This window comes from Mustela nivalis (assembly GCF_964662115.1).
Source record: "Mustela nivalis genome assembly, chromosome: 15".
NCBI classification, from domain to species: domain Eukaryota; kingdom Metazoa; phylum Chordata; class Mammalia; order Carnivora; family Mustelidae; genus Mustela; species Mustela nivalis.
The window spans coordinates 77153714-77180755 of record NC_139034.1 but is presented as its reverse complement, the minus strand read 5'-3'; the positions used below and the strand labels follow the sequence as shown (position 1 = coordinate 77180755).

At 54.7% G+C, this 27042-nt stretch overlaps 1 protein-coding gene across 4 annotated transcripts in view; it reads right to left on the bottom strand.

Annotated features, from left to right (window-relative positions):
• Nucleotides 1-27042, bottom strand: part of FARP1 (FERM, ARH/RhoGEF and pleckstrin domain protein 1) — a 277585-nt gene continuing 250543 nt past the window's right edge. For all 4 annotated transcript variants that reach the window (XM_082700777.1, XM_082700776.1, XM_082700775.1 and 1 more), the window contains 11 exons: nt 23382-23463; nt 17072-17309; nt 14911-15041; nt 9512-9580; nt 9238-9327; nt 8670-8752; nt 8481-8593; nt 7204-7370; nt 3513-3620; nt 2986-3137; nt 1-1436 (listed from right to left, as the gene is read on the bottom strand). In XM_082700777.1, the coding sequence (XP_082556903.1) occupies nt 1355-1436; nt 2986-3137; nt 3513-3620; nt 7204-7370; nt 8481-8593; nt 8670-8752; nt 9238-9327; nt 9512-9580; nt 14911-15041; nt 17072-17309; nt 23382-23463 (1315 nt within the window). In that variant the 3' untranslated portion in view covers nt 1-1354. The remainder of the gene's footprint in view (nt 1437-2985; nt 3138-3512; nt 3621-7203; nt 7371-8480; nt 8594-8669; nt 8753-9237; nt 9328-9511; nt 9581-14910; nt 15042-17071; nt 17310-23381; nt 23464-27042) is intronic.

Genomic DNA, 27042 nt, shown 5'->3' with positions numbered 1-27042 from the left:
TGATGTTTTGCCTTAAAACGTCAGTGTGCTGGATTGTGGCGTGAGGTATTTTTATTCCCTTTTGTTAGTACTTTCAAACCATCTGGTACACAGCGTAAGGCAAGTGATGAACGCGTCTCGAGCTCCTCGTCCATGGGGGCCGCCGCTGCCTCCACGCCCACCAGCCCCGGCTCCGCTGCGCCAGCCAGTGGGGCTGGGGTACGGACACCGGCTGGGTGGGTCGCCCCCTCTAGACTGGGTCAGAAAGGGTTTAAGAAAAGTAGGGAATAGCAGCCACCCGCTCTCCACAGAGAACAGGCAAGCAGATTTCGACTAGCGGGCCCCGCAGGTCCCAGAGCCCGGTTCCCTGTGTAGTCCGACTGTTGCGGATACGCAAGGTCATACTGTGGATACCCCATGCCTGGGTGGGGGGGGGGGATATAAGCGGAGGAAAGAATGTTCTTGAAGACAGGCACAATATATACTACTACCAACTGTGCGGTCCCAGCCACAGGTGCAGGCTATGGGGGTGAGCACGGAGGGCCGCGCCCCTCATGTTCATGGGGCTTCCGCGGCCCCTGGAAGCTCATGGAGACCCTCTGGAACCATCACGTATCACAAATGGCCCTGATCACGGACATACACGTTCTCATGCTCGGGAGACAGACAGCAGACACCACAGTGGAGGACCTCCCAGCGCACACACTACTCCTAGGACAGCGAGTGCGCAGACCTCGAGCCGGATCTGGGCCACCCCGCTACGCTTCTGTAAAGAGGAATCACGGAAACAATTTGGTCCCCTTGTGCCAAGAACAGCATTTCGCTGGAGCATAAAACCCCAAAGGGGAAAGTACGTAGCGTGCGGCGAACTGCTTCTATTAATCAAAGAAGTAAATCATAACATTATTATAAAAGTAGAAAGATTGAAAAAACGAAATCTGAAAATGATCTCATTTGCTTAAGACTGTGCTGTGTGTATCACAAACACTGGAAAACTTTTTTTTTTTTTTTTTTTTAAGAAAAAGAGCGCTTGCCCTGTCTTTTGGTTGAACGGATGGGGTCGTACTGCCTCGAAGGTGCAGCTGCGGAGGAGCGGTCATTTGGCACTGTTAGGGACACGGGGTTAACACTGGCGTGTGCTGGGAACAGGCCACCCGGAGGAAGACCGGCGCGGCGGGAGCCCTGTTCCGTTCAGACCGCGGAACAGCTCGGAAAGACAAGGTTAAAAACGGTTTTGTGGAGACAGGAGAGCTGCTGTAAAACCAGGTTTCGGTTTCCCAGACAGGTGTTAATTTTACTAGGCTTCGTTAATACAGAGGACAGGCAGTGTCTCCCGGGGAAGCCGCCCCCGCCGAGCCCAGCGACAGATGTGCCATCAGTACCCGTGAGACTCTCTGTGGCTCAGGACGTGGGCGCGCGAGGTGGAGCTGGTCGCGCTGCGGATCACCTCCATCCACCTGCGACCGGAGAACGAGAGCAGGGTCAAGGGCTACTTTCTCTGAACCTGCGCAGGGTGTTTTTTTCCCTTGTAACGGCTTCCCGACACTCCACGTAACCTCATGACTTACAAAAACACAGCACGGCAGGCCGGTGCCCGGTTTGCAACGTGCTATTTTAGCAAACGGGTTCTTGAACGAACTCTCGGTACCCAAGTACATGAAAGCCAGGCTAAGGGTTCCTTGAGGTATACCAAAGGAACAGTTTGAGAACCACGGCTGGGGCGCTCCCTTTGTAGAGCAGCGGGATGGAGGGGTCTGGCCCACTCTGTGCGCTCCTTTTGCCTCCCCGTCTCTGCTGGACAAGGTCTGGAGGTGTTCTGGGGTGTCACAATGAGGGGGCGCCAAATGGCCTCTAGGGGTCGGGACCAGGGTGCTGCTCCCCAACCTCTAACGCGTGGGCCGGGGCCTCCCGCCCCTCCAGGGATCCACATGGTCTCCAGAGTCATCAGTGCCGAGGGTGAGAAATGGGTAGTAAGGCTGTGTAGAAATTCTCTCATCACTGGTCTTTTTAGGGTCTTGTCACTACAAGGCTCAATGGCCCTTGCTACCACAGTGACAAGACCCCCAACCGGTCCAGGGTTCCCAGTCTGGGCTCAGATTTGGGAAGTCTGTCGCCTGGGCCCACTTTTCTAAGCAGTGTACTAGGGAGTCCCGGAGGGGAGGCCTGGGCCTTGGTTTCCCCCCACGGTGCGTTGCCCTGTAACTACCCTTCCCGACGACTGGGTCCGGGTCCTACCCTGTAGGCTCACGGGATGTGGGGATACCGAAGGAACACACACTCTGGTCCTCTCAGCACGGCCAGGAGGGCTGGGGACCCCTGGCCCTGTCTGCTCTGGGGCCTGCGGACCTCCCCCTACCCCGACCCCACCCGAGCTGGTGCTTTAATACAGGATCCAGTTCCCCGGGGACCAGAATTTCTACTTGAAATTTCAGGAACGGTCTGAAATCGGTCAAATGGGATAGTTTGGGTCTTTCCATCTTACTTTGAAAAGGACAGCTCCTGGGTCTCATTCTAGCCCACAGGAAGTCTTACTGGAAAGGTGACCCTCAGGAGCACGAGGGTTTGCTCCCTTCCTCGGGCAGCCTCCGGCCGCGGCACAATCTGGCAGATGCCGACTAAATACTCTAGACACTGAAACGCGTGTTAGAGATTTCAAAACGGGCGCCCTGGGGAGCCTTAATTCAACATTGTACAGGTTAGGGGCTGACCCTGAACCAGAGAAGTCGGGAGTTTCACTTGCTTCTTCGAGAACAGAGGTGGATACGGGTGGCAGGCCAGGGGACCATCCTCCTCACCCGGCTCCCCCAAAGGTCAAGGACATTTTGGAAGTGAGCAAATGCCCAGGCCCACAGTAGGCAGTGAGTAGCTGCCCCCAGAAGAGCCTCGTCCACTGGGCTCGCTTGGGAGAAGGGAGGGGGTCTACGGCCAGATCTCGTCTGATCTCGGAAGCTAAGCAGGGTCGCGCCTGGTTAGTACTTGGATGGGAGAAGGGGTGGGGATCATTACCTTTCGAATGTGTATTCGCTTTCAGCCCTGAAGTAGTACACGTGGGACTTGAAATGCAGCTTGAACACATAGTCTTTGTGGATGTCCTCCGACTCTGAGGGGATGGTGAGTGAGTAGCCGAGCAGAGGCAGGCTGGCGAGGGGGTGATTGTCCTGGGCAGAGGCAACAGCGGGGGGCTTTGGAGAGGCGGCCTCGGGCCCTGGGGCCTAGCTGCAGCGTCTTGCCCCACAGGCCAGCCAGGAGGCCCAGAATTCATTAAAGGCCCTCAGCCTTCAATGAAGTCGTCCCCTTTCCCGTGTTCAGCCACCAGCCCGGTGACCCTTCCCCAGGCCACGGCGCCGCCTCCCGCACGCGGACAGCATCCGCCTTCACTTCGGAAACGAGGGTCTCGGGGATGTGGCCTTCACGGGCCTGGGTGGCTGGAGCGCTTGGGTTCTTCAACCTTCCAGAGTGAGCCTGTCTCCGCACCCACCCCCCCAAACCCTGCCTCCTTAAGGCCACTGCGCCGGGCTGTGGTCCTTACTTACCTGGTGAGACTTGTAGAAGAACAGGCAGAAGTTAGTGAACACCACCCACAGCTTCTGCCACCCGTTGCTGTTCTTGAATTTCCTCAGCAGATTCCCAGACAGCTGATTCTGAAAGACAAGCACGCCTGTCAGGAGTACAATGGGGGGTGGGGTGGGGGGGCGGGCGCGCGCGTGCACACACACACACACACACACACAGTTTCCGGGGCCTCCAGTCCCAGGGGCTTCCTCGTGGGGTTTCCGGGCGAGGCTTCCTGCTTCTGCCCTAATTTAGGGAGGGTGCCTCTGCTCCCTGTGGGTGCAGAGTCTGAACCTGATTGAGCTGCTGTCACACACCTAAATGACAGGTAATTTGCACCCTCCTGCCCCCCCCAACGGTGACCTCTGTACCCCAGGTAGAAGGTAGGAGCACATCACGCTTCCTCGCTGTGCCTGCTGTCCCTCGGAGAGGAGACGGAGAGTTCCTGAAGTGCTGCCTCTCACCCAGGGACCCTCCCTACAGGGTGCGGGGGGAGCTTGGCGCTCCCCGATTTCTGACTTCAGAGCCCCAATGGTAACCCAGGAAAGGCCCCGTCACCCCAGGACAACACGCTGTTGGGTGCTGCGCGCCACCTAGTGGCCATGGCCGGAACGCCGGCCTGCCCTAGCAGGCGTCCGCCAGGGCCCTGCACATGTGACTCTCCCAAGGAAGAGTCATCCCCGGACCACACTGGCCTTCCCCACGCGTCCTGCTTGGGCTCCCCAGCTCGGAGGCCCGGTGGGGGACACCTGGAGCACAGGCTGCGCACCCAGACCCCGCACCGGGAACGAGACCGTGGGACTGCCTGTCCACAGCCCTGACCAGCCGGTCCCTCAGTACCCTGGAGACCGAAGGAGGCAGGAAACGGATGCTGGGGACAGACTCCCACCCCGGGGGTCAAATGGGCAAATTACTAAAAAAAAAAAAAAAAAAAAAAATACACCTGAGTCTACTTTATTCTTCCAACACGCATTTTTAAGGTATGCAAACTTCTTTCTCTTGCCTCCTGGCCCAGGGACCTTAAAGAATTTTAAGTGTCTCTGCCTGGAGTTACCGTCTGATGGGGGGACAGAGGCTACCGGGAGCAAATGGTGCCTCAGGCCGAAAGAGCACTGGAGGTAGACAGACCCACAGACAGGTGGGTTCCCACCCTGCCTGTCACCCACGGGCGAACAGGACGAGAAAATGGGGTGCTCGGAGTGCCAAGCAGGTGATGGCAGCAAGCAAGACTGGGGGAGCCTCACACACGGAGCTGAGTCACACCCAAGGCAAGGGGGGAGCCCTCGCCTACCGAACCCACACCCGCCAGCTGGAGCCCGGAAGGTCCTCCTCTTGCGGCCGGTCCCACAGCGTGCCGCGGCCCACCGTGACCCAAGTTCAGGCAGGCACATGGGAAAGTTCTAACCGTCGCCACCACCGTCTGTCCTTTCTGGAACATGCCATGTTCCAGCCCTCTGAACAGAGTTCTCCTTCCCTGCTCCCCACTGTCTCATTGGCCGCTGGGGTCACCAGCTGCACGCAAACCCCCCCCACTCCGGCTTTACTCAGCTACACTTGTCCCTTTCTCAGGTCACATGGCCCTCTGTTCTGGAGAGGCTGAAGCCTGCGGGCAGAGGACTCAGGTCTGTGTCCGACCAGACCAGTTCTCCTCGGCCACCTTTACTGGGTGGGTCAACATCCTTGACCCCCCAGTCAGCTGCGGCCCCGTCACCCTGCTCCCCTCCCAGAAGCCTCGGCTCCTGGACTCCCCAGCGGAGGGAAGGCCTCTGTGCTCTGCCCTCGTCCTGGCACACGCTGCTGCTCAGTCTTTATTCTGGATCGCGTTGCATCCCCCCCCCCGCCCAAGGTTCTGTTCCATTCCAAAGGGGCCTTATTTGGAACTATGGTCTCCACAGGCGTCAGAGTTCAGATGGGTCCTCCTGGAGTAGGGTGGCCCTAAGGCAGTACCCAATGTCCTCACGACACCTGAACACGGACACAGGGACACCTCCCCATGAGACAGAGACTGAGGTTGGGGTGATGCGTCTGTAAGCCAAGAGACACCAAGGATGGTGGCCAATACCGGAAGCTGGGGATGAGGCACGGTGGGGCCCTTCCTCAGCTCCCAGCAGCCCGCCGGGGTAAGCGGCCCTGGTGGGAACCAGTTGCGGGGAATGCGATACGGCAACCAGGAGAGCCAGAACCCTCCCCACCCCGATTCTCCCTCTCCGTGCTTTCCCTTCCCTCCTGGTCCCTGCCTGCCTCTCCCCAGGCCTCTAACGCCTGCCAACTCCGATCTAAAACACGAGAATGCTCCATGGGTCCTCTCCGCGCGGGACTCCTACGTCTCATGTGGACCGGCCCCCGCCCCCCGCCCCCATGCTCTTGGCTTCCCTACCACCTCCGGGTCGCGCCCAGCACATCTGCACGCCTTCCCCAGCTATCGCCCGTACTCCCCTCCACCCGTGGGGGTCCTGCAGGAGATGTGAGGGGAAGAGGGTCCATTGCGGGGGGGGGGGGGTGCTCAGCAGCAGCGGAGCCGGGCTGGAAGGCATGGCCGCTTCCTCCCCATTGCCCAGTGGGACCAAAGGGCCTGGGGAGGGGTATGTGGCAAGGGCCAGGGGTTCACCTACATTATTGCTATCTTAAACCCACACACCGCGGGGCTTGCAGTCCCCTCTCGGGGGGCCGGTGGACGTCCCCGACGGGCCGGACAGTCCGCAGTCTGAGCTTATCAGGCCAAGCGGCCAAGTCAGACTGTCGTCACCAGATAACGTCAGACCCCATTCTTAGTTCATGGGCTGGGACCGACCAAGGCGGGCCTGGATCTGGCCTGCGGGCTGGTTTGCCGACCAGCTCACTACACACACCTGACCACGTAGGCCGCTGGGCAGGCCTGTCGCCCCAGAGGATCTGGCCTTACAGTGCCCGGCTCCCAGGACCTACCTGACATGGGGGTCACTGCGTTCCGGAGTGGCCTGCATGCTCCTAGGCTGGCAAAGGGAGTTTCAAGCCTGCCAAGTTCCTGAATCCCCTGACAGTCCTCACCTGCCCCCAACCCCCCGTGCATGGCAGAAGCTCTAGTTCCAAAGCGTGAAGGGAGGCAGGACGCTGAGTACAGCGAGCTGGGCAGAAGGACAGAGTCCGTCCGTCCCCTTGGGGTTGGAGCTGAGGGACCGTTCACTGGCAGCCCCAGGAAGGCCTGGTGCCGGGGGTGCTGGGGAGGTCCCGGGTGGCGCACCTGGGGCCCAGGGCCTGCCCCTCACACGGGTGCTCCCAAGGACGCTTTCAGAAACAGGCGCGGGCTTTCGGCCCCCTTCGCAGGGGGACTCCGGAAAAGCAGCGTGGAACCGTGATGGTCACCCCCAGAGAGTGATCGCGGACAGTCCCTAGGGACTGTCCCCAACACCACTGGCTGGCCCCTGCCATGCCTGGCTCAGGGTCTCCCGTGACATGTCCTGGGCCAGGCCCATCTCAGAACTCAGGTTTTCAGGTGTGAAGAAGGCAATCCAGCGCCTCTGCTCACGGCAGCCCGGCAGCGGGGGCGGGGGCAGCCGGAGCCCACACGGCTCCGTGGTCCGACCCGGCCCTGCCGTGTCCCCCTCCCCCACCTTCCTGAGCACCAGTGACCAGCGCCGGGAGGGGGACGACCACAGCTTCGGGGGCCTGGAGAACACAGGATGTGATCCACACCTCCACGGCGACGCTGAAGTCCACCATGGAGACGCTGGTGTTGCGATGCCAGCACACGTGTACCGTCGTGTTGCCGCGGGGCGGGGCCTGGCGCTCCAGCGACGTGCGCGAGGCGCTCAGGTCATCCTCCGACTCCTGGTCCGCCACCGTGGCCTCGTCCGGGGACTCTGTGCGGTGTGACAAAAGGCCATGCTTCGGATCTCTGCTGGCCAGGAGAAGGACCCTCCCGGACCCTCCCGGGTGCCAGATGGGACAGGACGGCCGAGGGCATTCAGCTGGGGAGCCCCCTGCACCCCGCCCCGAGCAGGAGGTCACACTAGCAGCCATCTCCTCGTCCGGGTCCCACCCCGTCAGCCCCTCTGCCAGGGAGCCCCGAACACACCTGGGCACTGAGGCCTGGGGTGTTCGCCCAGTCAGACGGCCTCGGGTCCTCTCCCTACTGCCGGCGGTAGCACTGTTCTAAGGGGTGTTTGAGTGGGTGGAAGTTCCTTGATTTTTAGGGTTATGAAACACAAATGTCTATCAACGACAGCCAAACTACAGAAAGAACCCAGGTGTCTATTGGGTCGAAGAAGAGCTGGCGATCTGGCCACCGGAATATTACGCGGCCATCACAAAGGTGAGAGCTTGCCATTGGCAAGGATGTGGATGAACCTGGGGGATACTGTGCGAAGTGAAACAAGTCAGAGGACCAACACCATAGGATTTCACTCAAGGAACAAAACATAAACATACGGGAGGGGGAGAAAGCAGGAGACAAACCATAAGAGACTCAACTACAGACGACAGACTGAGGGTGGCCAGAGGGAGGTGGGTGGCGAGATGGGCTGGATGGGGAATGGGCACCCGGGAGGGCACTCGTGATGCGCACCGGGTGTTCTGTGCAACGCATGAACCACCAATTCTGCTCCTGAAGCCACTATTGCACAGTACGTTCACTAACTGGAATTTAAATAAAACTGGATAAAAACGTACATGGAAGAAGTAAGATGTGTCCAATCGATCACAGCAGCTATATAGAAGTGCTTGGGTCAGAGGGCCTTCTTTGTTTTCTATCCTATAAACTTCCAATTACATGATTTTGTACATATGTCATAAAAATTAGTTATAAAAAAGACTAAACACAAACGTCCGTCATAGAGATGGGAGCTGCCGGGAATGGAACAGGCTGTCCCCGCTCCGTGAGCCGGGGCTGTGCCCCCTCCAAGGCCAGCTCCTGGAGGTGGTGTGCCCATGCCGTCAGGCACTAGGAGACGCCCCCGCCGGCCCACACTTACTGTTGTCAGGGGGGCTGCTGGCCAGGACCTCCGGAGTGGGGCCGCTGCTTTTCTCTGCCAAATCAATGGCCATCTGAATATCCTCAACCCACTTTTCCATCTCGGACCTGGAGCTGAAGAGGCGGGGGACGGCTTTTCAGAGCCCGGCAGGGAAAGGGGCCGACGGGAGGGGTCGGGCGTCCGCCTTACCTGGCCGCCACGACGACGGACTGCCGCTGGCCCCGGAGGGTCAGGCAGTGGGGCACACCCCACTCGTCCTCGCTTTCCTCGATCTGTGGGACGAGTGTGCGTCGTGTTACTGCCAGGAGGCAAGTGGGACACGCAGTGCATTTTCAAACACTCCCCGAACTGGCTATGGCTCAAAGGAACCACAAAGGCACGCAATTGCTTTTTGGCAGTGCCCATAAACTTCCCTCTACCCGGTGGCGGACAGGCGGCCCCTGCGCGAGGGGTGGGCTCCCCTGCTCTAGGGGCTGGTAAGAACGCTCTTCCAGGGGTCCCGGGGCCAGGCCTACCTCATGGCCATGACAGCTCGCTTCCTCACTTGATTCTAGAAGGAGGTTGCCCGGACATCTCACATGCAGGAGGAGCCGTGTCCCGAGCCCCTCTCAGGGAGCCCGAACAGGGCCAAGGGGCCTAGTTCCACCCCTCCCTCCCCTTCTTCAGGTCGCGGCCTCCCCCTTCCTCTAGCTCGGCCTGCCTCCTGCAGGCAGCGCACCAGAGGGGTGGGGATCGCATGCCCATGGCGCATACTCACGGTCATGCCGTACAGCGGGAGCTGTCCGTGGACTTTAAACTGATTCGAGGCCGTCAGCCCCCTGCTCGTGTACAGCAAGACGTCGTTGAACTAGAGGAGCAAGGACAAGTGCAGCTGAGACGGACGGGCTCCCCTGAACCCACAGGTGCACAGACCGCGTCTTCAGAATCTCACAGGGCAGCTGCTCCTCCTGCCTCCCTGGTGGCCCGGCCCGGCCCCATGACCCCCGTGGGGTCCCCCATCACCCTGAAGACCGACGGCTCTCGGCACTTACCAGGAAAAACATGCGCTGCTGGAGTCCCTTGCCGGAGAGCTTGCTGAGGCTGCCCAGGCGGATGAACTCCTGTGGAGCAAACAGAGCCCGGGGGTTGGCGGGGGCGCGCGAGCCCGCGTCCTCTTGCCACGCTGGGTTCCGTGGAGAACCACAGCGATCCTAGTTACCGTTCACTGAGTGCTGCTGTCCCTCCCAGGAACCCACAAGGCGGGCGCTCCGATGAGCTCCGTGCAGAGAAACCAGTGCTCAGAGGCCACGACAGTGTGGCTCCATGGCCAGTGCTGCGAGGGGGGGTGGGGGTGTGCAGTGGAAGGTGGGGGGTGGCAGGGTCTCCCGCCACATGCATGGTTGGGGGGGTGGTCAGGGCATTGGGAAGACACAGAAGCCAGAGGGAAGTTACTCCGAACCCAGGATCGCTCTGTGACTCACAGCTCTGGTTTCTGGAAACCAGTAACTGCTCTGGGATAAAACAGCCAGAAGCAAGGGGGCGCCTGGGTGGCTCAGTCGCTTAAAACAGCCAGAAGCAAACGTGTCCAAGGAATTCCTCCTCCCAGATTAATAAACCACTGGGCACTTGGGGGCACTTCAAAAATTAAAAAAAAAAAATTAAAACTCTAAACCCCACAAAATTTTTTTCTTGTAAAATACACATAAAAATGACCGTTTGTGACCTTTAGTGCATTCAGAAAGTGTACGCATTGCTACTCTCCAGGTCTGGACATTTTCATCACCCAAAAGGAAACCCGGTGGCCCTCAGGCAGTCACTCCCCACTCCTGCCTTTCCCTAAGCACCTGGCTCCCACCAATTTTTTTTTTTTTTAATGGATTTGCCCATTCTGGATATTTCCTATAAATTCTGTCTTGTCATATATGAAGTTTTGTTTTGCGCCTTCTTCCCCTTGGTGTGTTTGCAAGTTTCATGCACATGGGGGTACATATCAGATCTCCCCTGCTTCCCGTGGCTACTTCCTTGTATGGACACAGCACACTGTGCTCGTCTACTCACCTGAGGATGGACACTTGGGGTTTTTTGGCTATGACAGTGTAGTTATGGACATTCACATTCAAGGTTTTGTTTGAGGGGGCGCCTGGGTAAGCGTCTGCCTTTGGCTCAGGTCATGATCTCAGGGTCCTGGGATCAAGCCCCGCATCGGGCTCCCTGCTCAGTGCGAAGCTTGCTTCTCCCTCTGCCTCTCCCCTCGGCTTATGCTCTCCCTCTTTCTCTCTCAAACATAAATAAATAAAATGTTTTAAAAAATTTGTTGTTGTTGTTGGGATACCTGTTTTCAATTCTTCTGGCTATATACTAAGGACTGGAATTGCTGGGTCCTGGGGAAATTCTATGTTAACTTACTAAGGAGCCACTAAACTGTTCTCCACCGTGCTACTTCTAACCCAGGGCTGCAAGTTCATTGATGTTTTTCACAGTCCTCCTGTGGAGGTGGGGGCTCTGCTTCCCTTCGATATGGGTGGGCTGGTGACTGATTTGACCAACAGCGTGTGGACCTGCCACTATGTGACTTCCAGGATGAGGTCATAAGACCACATGTAGCCTTTGCTTTGTCCCTAGGAACACTTGCTCGTGGGACCCTGAGCGGTGCACAGCATTAAGACCAGCCTGAACCGAGGGCAGGTTGGGCTTCTCATGGGCTCCCTGGTGCATAGTCAGTTCCAGCCGAGCCTCCAGATGTCGCTGCCAGGTGTCAGCCTCTGACCCTCCAGGCCAGGCCAGCCCGTCTGGGACCCCTGTCCGTGCACAGGGAGCGGAAGAATCCCCTGGCTGAACCCCACCCAGTTCCTGACTCACGGTGAGTCATGACCACTACGGAACAGCTGTTTTCAGCCTCTAGAGGTCCATGACCTCTAGGAAAAGCTGTTTTCAGCCATGACATGTCCGAATAGTTTGCTACGTTATCAACAGACTTCTGGAACACCTGCCACCAGATTTTTCCATGCTCAGAGCAGCTACCGAGCCAGGGCCTCAGCCAACTCATTTTGATTCTATAGACTTTGGCACAGACTGACTCAACTCTGCTTTTTTAATGAAATATGGATCAAAGACCATGTCTGCCGGCAGTTTCACCGATGTACGTGTTTTGGGGACCAACAAAGGGACACATCATAGATCCTTGCAGGAATTTGGGATGGATGCTATCAGACATCAACAATGCGATCCGAGGAAATGCTATCGGGTGGGGGGGGTGCACCACTGCCAGGCAGCCAAGGATGGGACCGGGACTCAAACCTGCTGCAACAGGTGCGTTTTCTAACAGATCTGTGGGAGCTTGACTGTTTTCTCTGCGGGAGATGAGGTGCCCTGGGACACTGGCTGCAGGAAGACGGGGGAGCCCCGTCTGTGTTCCTGGGTTGGGGGGTGCTCCAGCGGTGGGGAGAAGGGCTGTGGACTCCGATATCAAGGTCCGACGCAGGGGAGGGAAAATGTCCCGTGTCTAAAATTTTTCTTTTTAAACCACAGGAGGCGGTGGGAGGACGGCCCCAAATATCCTTGAGAGCAAAGCTGCTTCCCTCCGGAGGGAAATCCAGTCCACACCTCTGAGTTTTCCCAAACGGACCTCACCCACCGCCAGCGCCTGCTTCCTTTCTGACGTTGCTCCTCTAACCGGAAGGCTGGCCCAGGACAAGCTCTCCCCCAGGCACACAGTTCTTAGGATAAACACCATCGGGGGGCTGACTCCGGCCCAAGTACACCTGGGGTGGCCTGGGGTAGCCTGGGGTCGGAGGAGGAAGTCCCACCCTCCAGGATGTGATACCGTCGCGGACTGACCCCAGCAGGAAGGTGAGCGGATTCGGCCCTGCCAGACTCACGCTGCAGCAGCCAAGGGGGGCGTCTCCCCTTTAAATCTCCATTTTTGAAATTCTACTTAGAGACAAATCAGAGCTTTCCTCCCACCCATGGGGGGTTATTTGTTCCCCGGAGGGCCTGTGATTCCTTCCTCTCCGATTCATTCCGGGTTGACCTGAGGCTAGTTGATGGACACACGGACATGGATATAAGGCAGTCGGTCACCAGCTCCCCAGCTCCAACTTCCCCTTTCTTTTTTTTTTTTTAAGATTTTATTTATTTATTTGACAGAGAGAAATTACAAGTACACTGAGAGGCAGGCAGAGAGAGAGAGAAGGAAGCAGGTTCCCTGCCGAGCAGAGAGCCCGATGCGGGACTCGATCCCAGGACCCTGAGATCATGACCTGAGCCGAAGGCAGCGGCTTAACTCACTGAGCCACCCAGGCGCCCCCAACTTCCCCTTTCTAAATAATCCTGAGCACACGGTAGGGGCCTTATACTGGCACTGTAGGGGAGCCTCAAGTTCAACGTTGTCCCATTTTTCAGAGAAAAAAATGAGGAGCAAAGTGACTTAGAAACCTGTCTGGGATCAGTGACAGAACCTGTACTTAGCCACTGGCCTTCCTCCACGACGCTACCCTTAATCTCTTCAAGTAACTACAGGTGGGGGAAGGAGAGTCACATTTGCTATTTTTACACATTAAATCTCATTTGATCCTCATGGTCTATAAGGGAGAGCATAGGACGCCTGTGCTACAGAAAGGAAGGAACATTCTGGTTGGTTGAAACACCGAGGTCTGGCGGAGCTAGGACCTGAGCCTGCGACTTCCTGCTCTAATCTGCTCCTCTTCACATGGTACCAATGGGGGCCTTGCCGCAAAAAAAAAAATTTTTTTTTTTTAAAGATTTTATTTATTTGAGAGTGAGCACAAGCAGGGTGTGTGTGGGAGGAGGGTAGAAGGAGAAGCGGACTCCCCACGGAGCAGGGAATGCAACGTGAGGCCAAAAAATTCTCTATGGGTAGGCTCTGTTCACCAGGTAGCATAATAGGCTACATATTCTAGAACATCCAAAGTTAAGAGACAATCTCAGTAATGGCACGGCTTCCTTGTAGCTGGGTAAATGTGCTTCTTACATGAAACCCACTAGAATGTTCTCCCTGGCAGAGCTGATGCAAGCTCTGGCTTTCATTTCCACCTGTCACGCCCCACATACAACTCTTCTGACCGTCTCTCACGACTAGTGTTCCATCAGTTTTGTAACTGGGCTCTCCTGTCAGAGACCCAAACACACGGGCAGGTTCCCTCGTCTTCCCCACATTACAGACTTCAAGTTTCCGGAGAAGCTGCCTGGCAGCCAGGATGGAAAGCCCCTGGCAAACTGGACAGAGCACCTGTCCGAGGAGCAGCAGATATGGGGGTGGGCGGCTCTGGTCATGATCTCAGGGTTGTAAGATCGAGCCCTGCATGGGGCTCTGTGCTCCGTGCGGAATCTGCTGGAGACTCTCTCTCCCTCTGCCCTTGCCCACTGCTCACGTGTGCATGTGCTCTCTCTCTCTAATAAATCTTTAAAAAAAAAAAAAGGCGGATGTGCAACAGACCAAAGGCACCAAAATTCTCTCTGAAGCACCGGGTCATGTGTACCTTAAAACGGGGCAGCCCTAGGGATAATGATCCCACAGACAGAGTGGATATACCGCCTAATATTTTTTGATCCCTGGGCAGTGATGGCTTCTTAGGAAAAGAATCAGAAGCAGGCAGGTTCCCTGTGTGTTCATGTCCCCCTGGCCCGGAAGGGGTGTGCACGCGCGTGCAGCGAAGCCCTGCTTCCCCGCGCGGCCGGGGGAAGGTTAACAGCTCAAGTGAACGCGAATCTCTCCTAGAACCATGTTCTGCCTAAAACCTTATTTTAATTCTAAATTAAAATTATGTCGCGGGGCGCCTGGGTGGCTCAGTGGGTTAAGCCGCTGCCTTCGGCTCAGGTCATGATCTCAGGGTCCTGGGATCAAGTCCCGCATCGGGCTCCGCAGGGAGCCTGCTTCCTCCTCTCTCTCTCTCTGCCTGCCTCTCTGCCTACTTCTGATCTCTCTCTGTCAAATAAATAAATAAAATCTTTAAAAAAAAATAAAAAAAAATAAAAATTATGTCATGCACAGAAAACTGCATCTCTTAAAACTCCTTTTCATACTTACACAGGAATTTACGTGCTTTGGGGCGCTAATTTTCCTGCACGACTGTATCACCATTTTGCCCCATTTTTTGTTTGTTTTCCCTTGGCTTCCATTTCCATTTCCCTAACTTTTAAAAACTAAAATAAGCTACCTCAATTCCTCTCCAGATATGGTGGGAGGAAAGAAAATTAGCCAATCAACAGGTAAGGAGAAATAGTAGACCAGGCGGTCAAAGGCTTATCTCCTTCTGACTCAGAATTTTCTAGTGATTCTGTCACCATCAAGGCGCCTTTCCAGTTGCCTTGTAGCTGGAAGGAAGCCACTTCATTGGGAGGAGGGGGTCTTAAACCAGAGTCCAGATTCAGAAGGTTCAAATGTAAGTCACTGAAACACTGCCTTGCTGGCTTGGCTCCAGCAGCGGCTTACCCTTCCTGGAATCACGAGATTGTCGATGCCGATCAAGTCCTTCTTGAGTTCGTGCAGCTTCTGGAAGTTCTCCATCTTGATCATCGTACCGTGAAGCTGGACCACCAGCTCAGTGATCTCTGCCAGAGCAGCTAACGAAGCGAACACAGACACGGTGGCATGAGTGGCAGACCGGGGTCCCTCCCCGCCACGACACCCCAGTATCAGCCCTCTGGGTCCCATCCCCCAGTAGCTAAACTAAGTTAGAAGCCATCCTCCTGGGGGGAAACACTGCTATTCCTAATACAAATTTTTCACAAATAAAAAAATTGGCATTGTGTATTTACTGGAGTTTCCCAAATGCATTCTAGAAATGTAAAAGATCCCTTTGTGGCTACGAGGGGGACGGCTGTCCTGTCGGAATCACTGGGCACAGAGAGGCAAACCGTAGGGGAAGAAGCAGGAGGAGACCTGGAATTTTTCCCTGGGGCAGAGGTTTCTACCCGCCTCCTGTTACCCGGGAAGAACAGAGCACAGGGAGGCCACAGAAAATCTGGGGCAAAGGAGGGACCCTACTGATAGTGTGACATTCTGGGGCACGTGACATCCGGCACCAAACCGCACCCCCCCCCCCCGGGTTCTTCCTTCTGCACCAATTACCCCATTTACCAAGATGACTGCAAAAGGCAGATTTTGGAGCCTGGGCACATCTCCCTCACGCGGGGACGTATCTGATATGGAAAAGGAGCTGATGCCCAAACTAGAGTGACTTTAGTTTACGTAAATCCACAGGAGCTGAGCGTTTAGATATTTTCGTCAGGAAATACTTGTCAGTGGTGGGGGCGGGGGGCGGGGCTGGGCGGCACAGCTGATTAAGTGTCTGCCTTTTGGCTCTGCTGGGATTGAGCCCCCGGGTTGGGCTCCACGCTCAGTGGGGAATCTGCTTCTCCCTCTCCCTGTGCCCCTCCCCCTGCAGACACATGCACACTCTCGCAAACAAATGAATCTTTAAAAAAATTTAAAAAAATATTTAAAAACCTCATCTGTAAGTTTTGTCTACATATCCTAGGATACCAAAGGATCGACTTTTCTGCAACAAGCCCCACAGCCCCATTCCCTCCTTAAAACCCTCCCTGTCTTCCCTTTGCTCTTCCTTGCAGTCTTGTGGGATTTATGAGACCCCAGGGGACCTGGGCTCTGTTTACTTTGCCAGTCTCGTTTCTGCTGCTATCTCTCTGTGTTCTACATAGAACTTCTACTTTCTGTAATGTTCCACAGTCTCTGTCCCCTGTGGGCCTCTGTATGTGTTGTTCCCAAGTCTATCCAAGAAAATTCCTTTACTTTATACATTAGATAAAAACTTAAAATAACCTTTCCTTCAGGGCACCTGGGTGGCTCAGTGGGTTAAAGCCTCTGCCTTCGGCTCAGGTCATGATTCCAGGGTCCTGGGATCAAGCCCCACATCAGGCTCTCTGCTCGGCAGGGAGCCTGCTTCCCCCTCTCCCTCTGCCTACTTGTGATCTCTGTCTAATAAATATCTTAAAAAAACCATAACCTTTCCTTCAGAAAGCTCCCCCTGGGCTCTGGGGGCTGGGTCAGGTCATAGGTCAGTCACTGCCCAGATGTCCTGCCCTCTGTGGCCACTAGCTGGTCCTGTGAGTGGGGGCCACATCCGCGTTATTCTCTCTCCTATGCTTAGTACACAGCAGGTGCTCAATGAGTACCTGCTGTAGGAGAGACCAGCCAGGAGCCAGATCAGGAAGATTTAACTGCAGTCTGAGGGAACCAGGGGTTACCCAGGTTTTAAGCGCGAGAGTGAGAGGTACATCTAGGAAAAGAGGTGACAGATGGCAGGTGTTCATAATAGCTTAGGAGAGAGATACCGGCAGCCCAGGTATCTCATCTGTAAAATGGGGTAGCAGTACTCCTGTTGTTGCTGGTTGCTAAAGGAGCGAAGGCACCGGTGTCACTAAGATACCTGGTGCGGTACCTGCCCCGGTGCCGAGAGCGCGACACGGAGAGTGACAGCGTCAGGACACTAGCACAGGACGGTCAAGAACATGGGGTCTGGGTCCGGGCTCCGAGCCATCTGCTCTCCCGCTGTGTGACTCCGGGCGCGCCCCTCAACCTCTCTGGTCCCGCGTGGCGCCCCGCCCCCCGCGGCGCCCCGCCCCCCGCTCACCGCGGCAGTCCCGGAAGTCGGCGTGGTGCGGCGGGTGGTGCTTGCACAGGCGCTCCAGCAGCCGCTTGTAGTGCACGAGCCGGTGCAGCGGGCGCAGCAGGAAGGTGTTGAGCGGCAGGTAGCACACCTTCTGCAGCTCGAAGTCCCGGCACAGGTTCTCCAGCCGCCGCGAGCCCCGGATGCCGGTCTCCAGCGCCTCCAGAGCTTCGCTGTGCTTCCACAGGTGAACCGCCAGTTGCTGGGGTGGGCGGGGAGACAAGTGCGCATGCGTCCCACGCGGCCAGCCTCTCCCAGACGAGGCTCGCCGCGGCTTCCTTTTGTTCTCCTACCGTCCCCACTTGGCTATGTGTTTGATAGCGGCGGTTAGGTTCTCCGGATGAAAGAAAAGGCTCTACTAAAGCATTAAGCCGCTGACAAAGCTTAGGGATTTTGGAGGAGGAGATGGAGAGGTCATCTCGGAGGAGCAGGAACAAACAGGAGCTCTTTCAGGGGCCCGGTGGTTTTCTTCTAAATGTCACCAGATGACAAATAGACCAGGGCCCATTCAGTAAATGTCACACGGTTACCACTGTGCCTTTCTGTTTAACTCAGAGTATCTGCCACACGCCCCAACTCTGCTCAGTCCTAGAGAGCTGGGTGAGAATTAGACATGCACCCTGCTCCAGGGGGTCCCAAAGAGACGCTGCGCGTGACCCTTTCTTCAGGCTCCTGAGCCTTCTCCTGGACCTGTCTGGGAACTTCCTTACTGAAAGCCAGTTTCAGCAAAAAACCTTTTTTGTCAGCCTAACCCTTATCCTAACCCTACAGCCTGGATGTCTGGTCACCTTTGACATTGGGTTCCTCATCTCTCATCATCCCCATGTGATACCAGATCACCCCGTCTTCAGCAAAGAAGGCTGTTAGGTTGGTTCAGCCAGAACCCGACTTACCCATGTTTCCTCTGCATATATTCCCATCCTCTGACCCCTTACCCTGCCCCTTGGCTAGAAACGCCCATGTTGTCTTCAGAGATGAGTCCAGTCTCTCCCCCACTGAAAACCCCACTGCAGGGGACTCTACCCCAGTCACAGTGGTCCTGAATAAAGTCTGTCTGACCATCTCTAACACATGCCATTGAAGATTCCTTTCCTGTTATGGCTCACGGTGGACACTGGTGAGGGTAATAAAGGACAATAAAGCATTAATGGAGGAATTCAATCTTCCCAGCAGGTGGGGAAGATCGCGAGGGAAGGAGGTTTCCGGACAGAGGTAATAACATGGGCACAAGGACATCAAGGTCAAGAGAACAGTTGTCCTCAAGACTCACTACCCAGGGGCAGTCTCTCTACCCATGCACCGCTCACCCCCACATCTACATTTCCACGCCCCACAAAGGGTTCCTAAGGAGCCTGAAACATAGCAAGTCCGGTGGGAACCCCATGCTCTCTGCCTCACCCAGGGCCGCCCTAAGATTCTCCAGCCTCAGGATGAGTGCCGCCACCAGCCAGGGACTCAAGACAGGGAAACCAAGAGAACATTCTAGATTCCCCCATTTTTTGAATCCTTTACCAAGTTTTTCTCATTCTACCTCCTTAAAACATCAAACCTTTTCCTGTTCTTCTCCACATGGTCACTGCCCTGGTTCTGGCCTTGTGCCGCCCATCACCAGGGTGGGGTCTCCATGGGGGCCTCTGCCTCCATGCCTCACCCCTCCACCACTAATAAAAATTGGCAATGGAGCTCAGCTCGTGGCCTCTTGGATGGAACATGACGAGAGCTCCCCCCTATCCTGGGACAACCTCCAGAGTCCTCGGCAGGGCACAGAGGACCCTTAGGATATAATCTCCGTATGCCTCCTGTCTTGCTTCTTGCCTCTCATCCCAGGGCCAAGCTGAACTTGAACGTGCCCGGCTGTTGCATTCAGAGCCTCCGCAAACGACACTCCTCTGTTTGGACTCCTGCTGTCCTCAGCAACTCCCTGGACACCCACCTGCCGACACCAGTTAGGGGCTCCTCTGTCTTCCTGTACTTAGGCTGTATTTGTCCCTCTTAGTCCTTATCACATGCTGTCCCCTGCTTAGCTTGTTGACTACTTTAAAAAAAAAAATAGACTCATAGGAACTTGCAAAGAAATGTACAGGGAGGTCCTCCACCCAGCCTCCCCCCGAGCGTTACCATCTTGGGACGACCGCACAACGTCAACACCAAGAAACCGACATTGGGCCAATCCGGAGCTTGTCCGGGTTCTACCAGCTACGCACACTCTTGAGCGTGTGTGTTCTCATGTGCGTGCAGCTCTATGCAGTATTGCCACATGCACAGTCCCCTATTAAGAGAGCACGTCTGTCATGTTCCGATATCCTTGTGTCCTGATGCATACAGTAGGTGCTCAGTAAATGCCTGTTCCCTGCATGCACTAATGAGCAGATGAGGGGCAGTGGCTGGCTCGGTCACGAGAGCATGCAACTCTTGCTTTTGCAGGCCTGTGAGCCGGAGCCCCCTGTGGAAGTTACTTAAAAAAAATAAATAAATAAAAGAGAGAAAAAGAGTAAGTGAACCCATGCATGCACCCAGCTGAGGCAGGAGTCTTGCAAGAACCCGAGAGCCCAGAGAGGCAAGTTCATGATCCCTGGAGCACAGAGTGGAATGCAAAGATCAGGGGAAAGGGCCTGGAGAGATCATCCAAGGCTAGACGATGAAGGCTTCCTTTGTCACGTTTTGGGTTTGGACTGCATTCTCCCCACCACAGAGACGCAGGAGGGCTCTGAGCCTACGCAGTCGGCCTGTAACGGAAATGGTGCCTGGAGCTCGGCTCGCTGTGGGAGGGGAAGCACCGGGAAGCAGGTCGAGACATCCAGTGGAGAGCAAACGGAGGGCCAGAAGGAGTAATGTGGTAGGAGCTGAAGAAGGAGAGGGGGCAGGATTTGGACACTCGAGGAGACAGACGGCTCAGGTGAAGGTCCCAGACTGGATGAAAGGCGGATCTTTTATTTGTGTGATTTCGAAGAGCCTTTGTGCAACTGGGCGGGTGTTTCCGGTTGGAAGTCCACAGCGTGAGCCCGCGATCACAGTCTGGGTGTGTGACTTTCAGGCGGGGATTGCGGCCCCTGGCCCCCCTGCCTCTGTCATGGTCATGAATGGAGGGTTGCCCCCCCTCCACTGTGCCCTTGAAAATGCAGGTAAATACGTGGCTTTTTGTGTTGGGGCTTGCGGGGGGTGGAGGGAGCAGGAAGGACCCTGCGAGCTGCAGATTGCTCTAAGCATTTTGGGCAAGTGCTAAGCTGGGCTTCTACATCTCTAGAACTTTCTGCGGCCCTCCCTTCATATTTCATAAAAATTCTTTAAAACCAACTATAACCACTACAAGAAAAAGCAACCCAAACAAAGTCTAAAAAAGGCTGCCAGGGGCTGTGTGAGCCTCTGCACCTATTTTAATTTCGCTCGCACAGAGCTCCATGCTATAAATGCTCACGGCATCCGCGCACCAACTCACGCGCCAGCAGCTGATAAAGCCGCCTCAGTGCAGAAACGCCAACTCACCAGGCCCTGAGCACAGACCAGGGATGTTTTAGGAGGTCTCAGGTGCCAGGTGAACAGAGAGCAGGCTGGAGGCCCGCGCGCGTCACCTCTCCGGGGGTGAGCGACCACAGACAGCTGGTAAACCGGACAACTCTGGGGGCTGTCCCCAAGGGGGCAGGCAGTGGGCTGGCAGGTGTCCAGCTGCTGTCCCCAGAGAGGCCACGGCGGAGGCCCAGCCTCCTGGAAGGGAGTAAGTGCTGGGGGAGCCCTCCCTGGGCAGGATCATACAGCGGGTCCTTGAATAATGTCGGGGTTCAGAGCATTTAACTTTTAGTCCCTCTAAAACTCAACTATTAATAATAGCCGCCTGCTGTCTAGGAGCCTTCCGGTCAACACAAAGAGCTGATGATCCCACAGTGTTATATTTACCATCACAGGGAGCACGACACACATTTAGGGGACCCTATTGGGTTGATGGAAAAAATGCTGCCCGTAAGTGGACCCGCGCCCTCCAAACCGGTGTTGTTCCAGGGTTCGCTGCCCCGGGAAGGGAGCACGGGGAACAAAGGAGGAAAACCCGACTGGGCCAAGAAGTCAGGCAAAACGTGGGAAAAGGAGCTTCCTGTGAGGAAAAGAACTGGAAAAGTACGACAGTGACGAACGCATATTGTGTGTGAGGAAGAAAAAGATCTTACACAAGCGAAGAAGCTTGGAGAGGCTGCGCTCTGTGTGATTCTGACTCTAGGACTTTCTGGAAGAGGCAGAACTATGGAGGCAGGAGAAAGTCAGTGGTTGCCAGGGCCTGGGGGAGGGGAGGGATGAACAAGCAAAGCAGGGAGGGTTTTTCGGGCAGTGATGCTGTCCTGTGTCCTCTTGTCACAGCAGGTACACGACGTTCTGCACTTGGCAAAACCCCACAGGACGTACCACTCCCAAGAGTGAAGCCTCATGTAAACTGGATTTTGTGAATAAAAATGTCCATCAGTTGTAACAAATACACCAGAGCCACACGAGACGTTAGCATAGGGGTCATGGTGTGCAAGCGCGCGCGTCAGTGGGCAGGAATAGGGGAGCTCTCTGCTCGATTTTTCTGTAAACTTCAAAAATTGCTTTAAAAAAGTAAAATAGATTACGGGGTGCCTGGGTGGCTCAGTGGGTTAAAGCCTCTGACTTCAGCTCAGGTCATGATCTCAGGGTCCTGGGTTCGAGCCCCGCATCAGGCTCTGCTCAGCGGGGAGCCTGCTTCCCCCCCCCTCTCTCCGCCTGCCTCTGCCTACTTGTGATCTCTGTCAAATAAATAAAATCTTCAAAAAAAAATAGTAAAACATATTAATAAAAAATACGACAGAAAGTTCAAAGATGTCTGTTAGTTACATGGGAGTTTTGTACAAAAGCCTGACTTACGGCATTACAAATACCACAGCCCTAGAACCTCTGCGATAGTTCTTTGCATCTATTGCATAGGATTCTGCCATCCCACTAGCTTCCAGCGCTTCCCTCTCTCATCTTGCCCAGAGGGGAGTGTTGCTTTTTGAACAGAGAAAAAGTGAGCACAAGGCCTACAAAATAAGATCTTGATCTTTCAGAGAAATAGGAAACTTCGAGAGTAGCCTTTCTTTCCTGTGTTCCCCCATCTGCCCCCCACTGCCCCACCTCCCTCATGAGAAAGATCATTCTAAGGGGGGAAAAGTGAAGCACTCAACAACTTAACAAGATTCTCGGGAATTAATTCAAACTCTAGTGGTAACTTTCACTGTACGCATGTCTTAGATGTTGGCTAGTGCTAGACAGACAGATGGCCGGCGGGAAATGGTGTCGGTATGAGCAGCCTGCCCTCGGTTATTAGTTAAGGCTCTTAGATAGGCTTCGGGCAGTCAAGATGTAGGAAGATCGCTTTAAAATGCAAACAGAGGGGCACCTGGGTGGCTCAGTGGCTTAAAGCCTCTGCCTTCGGTCATGGTCATGGTCAGGTCATGGTCCCAGGGTCCTGGGATCGAGCCCCGCATCGGGCTCTCTGCTCAGCAGGGAGCCTGCTTCCTCCCCCAACCCCTGCCTGCCTCTCTGCCTATTTGTGATCTCTGTCAAATAGATAAATAAAATCTTTAAAAAAATAAAAATAACAAATAAAAAAAGTAAAATGCACACAGATGTATCTGTATTCAAAAGGTAAGCTGTATGAATCAAAACATTCTATATTAAAGGGATGAACAGGTTAAAGTGAAAATGTAAAAATGTAAAAATGAAAATTCCATATATAAGAGAGGGAGTAGATTTCAAAAATGAGTGGAAGCCTGGCTCGGGGGGGGACCGACTCTTTGTACTTCCATTCTTCGTAACCAGCAAGCAGGTTAGAGCTCTCGGCCTGGCACCAAGACGTAAGAAGTCATAGGATGGAAAGAATTCCTACGTGGTTCTGAAACCGGTATTTCTGCCACACGTAGATGACACCAAAAACAACGGATGAAAAGCGAAACGTTCTGTCAACCAAACGTCTTGTCTACCTAATTTTTTAAAATGGGTTCTGAATGATTTATTCACAGAAAATACCCGTTGTTTTGATCACACAGAGTTTTTGAAGAGGAAAAAGGACCAAAAGTGCCCCCCCACCCCCGCCAGGTGACTGCCTTTTCCTTTATGCTTCCAAATAGAATGATCTGGCAAGACAGAGGGGTTTATGCGGGGCTGTGTCATCCCTAGAAGGTCAAATCCAGTCCTGTGCGCTTACAGACAGCGGTGAGAGCCCAGGCGTCTGACAGCCCCCCCATCACTGTCCCCAGGAAACGTGTTCCACCCCAATCCCAAAGCCGCTCACCTTCATGCCCTGAATGTTCTTCAGCAGGACGTCTCCGATTCTTTGGTAATCTCCTCTGATGTGGGCATTTGAGCGGCCTTCCCTGAGAACAAAGGCAAAAAGCGGTGGGAAACGAAAGCGTTAGCAGTGGAAAGGCTCCCTGAACGAGTCCCAGCCCCAGGATCCTACCTAAGTAGCGACCTTCCCGACTCCCCTTCCAGTACCTCCCCCTTCTCTGGGTATCACTGAGTATTAGCGCCGGAAGGAGACCTGGAAATTTCCCAGTCATTCTGCAGACACAAAGAAGTCGACTTGTTCTTTGTTAAAAGATGGGGGAGAACTATTTGGTCATCATTTTAATTTGGTCTCATTTTAGAGTTTCTCCCCATCCACACTTGGGTGACTCTGGCATCACTAGAACAGCATGGAGAGCACAAACAGACCAGGTTTCTGCCCCTGAGAACCCTCAGCCTAGAGCAGATAGAGAGCTGTGTGCAAAGCCCTCAGGAGGGGAAAAACAGGACTGAGGGGGTACAAGAGACCCATGCGTGAGGAGGTGGGAACGGGTGCAGAAGCAGGCAGGACAAGGGGTCCTAGGTATAGGGGAAGGTCCAGACTTCCCCCATCCCGACCTGCTGGGTGATCGCTGACAAAGATGTGGGCACCTTCAGCAGAGTTTTGGTGTATTTTATTTACATTTCTTAAGGCTTTGGGCTGCAGCCAGTGTTGATAAGCCAGGGGCTTACACACCAGAGGAGAAGAATATCGAAAATCGCAGGTAGGTACTGAGGACGGTCTGTCATGCTGAGCACAGTACAAGCACGAACTCAGTGACCCCTCGTGGTGGACTCATGAGGCAGGTGCCCTCTGGACCACTTTTTTTTTTTTTTTTAAAGATTTTATTTATTTTATTTTATTTATTTATTTGTGAGAGAGAGTGCAAGTACGTAGAGAGGCAGAGAGAGAGAAAGGAGGAAGCAGGCTCCCCGCTGAGCAGAGAGCCTGATGCGGGGCTCGATCCCAGGACCCTGAGATCATGACCTGAGCCGAAGGCAGAGGCTTAACCCACTGAGCCACCCAGGCGCCCCCCTCTGGACCACTCTTAAGCAGCTTTAGAAACCGAGGCAAAAGAAACACATGGCTTGCCTAATGTCAGCTATCACAAGATTGTAAGCCTGAACTTGAGCCAAGGGGGTCCAGGTTATGCCCCTCTAAGCACGGCGCCAGTGGTATGTGTGAATTGAAGCACTCTTGAGAAAAGAATATTCCAGAGACAATTAAAACACCTTTTACAACAATGAATCTGGCTATTATCTTGAAACCAACTGTTCAGGAAAGCTAGAAGCCAACTTTAGTGAAGGGGATGAGTGAGAAAGAAAAAAGGTAAAAATCCGGGCATGGCTCCTTGAGTCAGAAGTGAGAGGTGCTCCAAGGGGCATAAAACCCTGAACCCAAGTCAGGACGGGCCGTGATTCAACCCCAGGGATGCCATCGCTCTATGCCTCCAACACTAGGAGAGTGACCTCCCTTCCCAGCTAAAGCAGCGCTGAGCCTGGGAGCCTTCTGGAACAGTTATCAGGATGGGCAGAGGAAGGTGGGAAGAATGCAGGCATGTAAGGAAGCCAGTCCAGGGGCTGGCTCCTCGCCCAGCCCCTGGCTTCCTACAGCAGACCCTGAACTCCCTGGGTTTTAAGCACATGCTGTGTGGATGACATCACACAGGAGGTGGAGCCTGCAGACGCCCCTCCCCTGGTGGTCGATGACATCACATGGGGGGGCGGAGCCTACAGACCCGCAGGGGAAAGCTTCCCTGGGAAAAGGGACAGAGAGCGTCCATGATGCCCCCAGCCTGGGTCCTCACGGCTTCTGGACGCTTTCTTCAATCCATTCCTTCTTCCTCCACCCCCGACACAGTATCCCCAAACCTTCCCCTTCCTCTTAGCTGCCAAAACAACCATGGTTGGCAGAGTGCCTTCCTTACTCACTTCTCTTCCAGTTCAATATGGACACTCTCCCCATCACACAGTTGTTCTGCCCCATGCTCAAACGCCACGGCAGGAGCTCCGGTATCCTCCCTTGTCTGTCTCTCGTATCCTCACCCACTGGATGAGATTCCCCCCAAAATGGGGCCCCTGGGGGAAGTTCAAGCAACCGACTGAGACCAGGCTAATCACTGCCTTGAAGTCTCCATCAGCTGCAGGATCGCGGCATCTCTGGATTTCCAGCCAACGGTTATTAATCCAGTCTCTACAGAGAAGCAGATCACTTGGCCATTCTGTCGGTCCTGACGTGTGCCTGCTTTTAGCTGCGAGTTTGCTGGCAGCTCTTCTCATACGCTTGGGCGCAGAAAGGAGCTCTGGCCTGAAATGGAGGCTTTCTGCCTCCTGGGAACACCGGTCTCCTGCACCTTCGCCATCCCATGAAGCTCCTGGAGGAGCCGGAAAGTTCTCCTTCCCTTCCCCCACTGCCCCACCCCCCACCGAACACCTGAACAAAAAGCAAGACCCAGCTCCTGAGCCACGATGTACTGATTTTGACAAAATGCCACACATTAATAAGAGGAGGGAAGACGCGCTGCAACTTGATTTGCGGGTACGTCGATACTACTCGGAACTTATGTAAGTGACCCCAAACCTTTCAAATGGGCATGCCATTGACAGCGCAACTCAGGAAGGTCTTTACTTAGTTCGAAGGACATGATTTAGATATTTTAGTGAGAGTCCTCTGGATTGGGGGGGCAAGGGGAGAAATGGGGGGAGGGGGTCTTGTGGCTTCCTTAATATTCCTAACAAGCAATTTCCTCTTTCTCACAGATAACACCCTAGCCCAGGGGAGAATCCAGAGCTGGAAAGCGGACGCTGAGGGAGGGGCAAAGCCCAGCATGGAAATCAAACATCACTGACTTCACGTTCTTTCTTCTTCTGCCAACTATTTCTTAAAAGAAAATGTACTCCTGTTAAAGCCTCAAAGTCAAAGGGACATTTTCCTGCATTGGCTTGCTAGCAGAGCCCCGTTTCTGTCTGTGGCATCTTTACTCTTGTTTTAGAAACAGCTCCAAGGGCGCCTGGGTGGCTGAGTGGGTTGGGCCGCTGCCTTCGGCTCGGGTCATGATCTCGGGGTCCTGGGATCGAGTCCTGCACCGGGCTCTCTGCTCGGCGGGGAGCCTGCTTCCCTCTCTCTGCCTGCCTCTCTGTCTACTTGTGATCTCTGTCAAATAAATAAATTAAAAAAATCTTTAAAAAAAAAAGAAACAGCTCCAGTTTCCTATCACCACTGCCCTGTGCCCCTGTGAGGGGTGGGGTGGTGGGGGGAGGGGGTAGACAGTGAGGTGGATGAATTCAAAAGGGGCCAGCTCCAGCGGGTGTGCGGAAAGCAGGCTGCGGCCCCGGAAGTCATCCCAACCATTCAGGCAGCTCTGCCCGCCCTCGGTACCTTCCCCTCTGCAGCACACAGGGCCGGTCCCAGCCCTGCTGTGGTTCCAGAATGTGGAAGGCCTTCCACGGGAACAGGACAGAACCCGAAACTCCTGCTGCCGCCTCTAGAAACACTGTCTTGTTTTTATTTCCTGCCCCCCGATCTGCACGTTCAAAGCATCTGCTTTATTACGAAGAACTAAAAGGTCATTTCATTATGAAGAACATGAAAAAAGTAATTATAACTCTTCCAGAACATCCTCCGGATG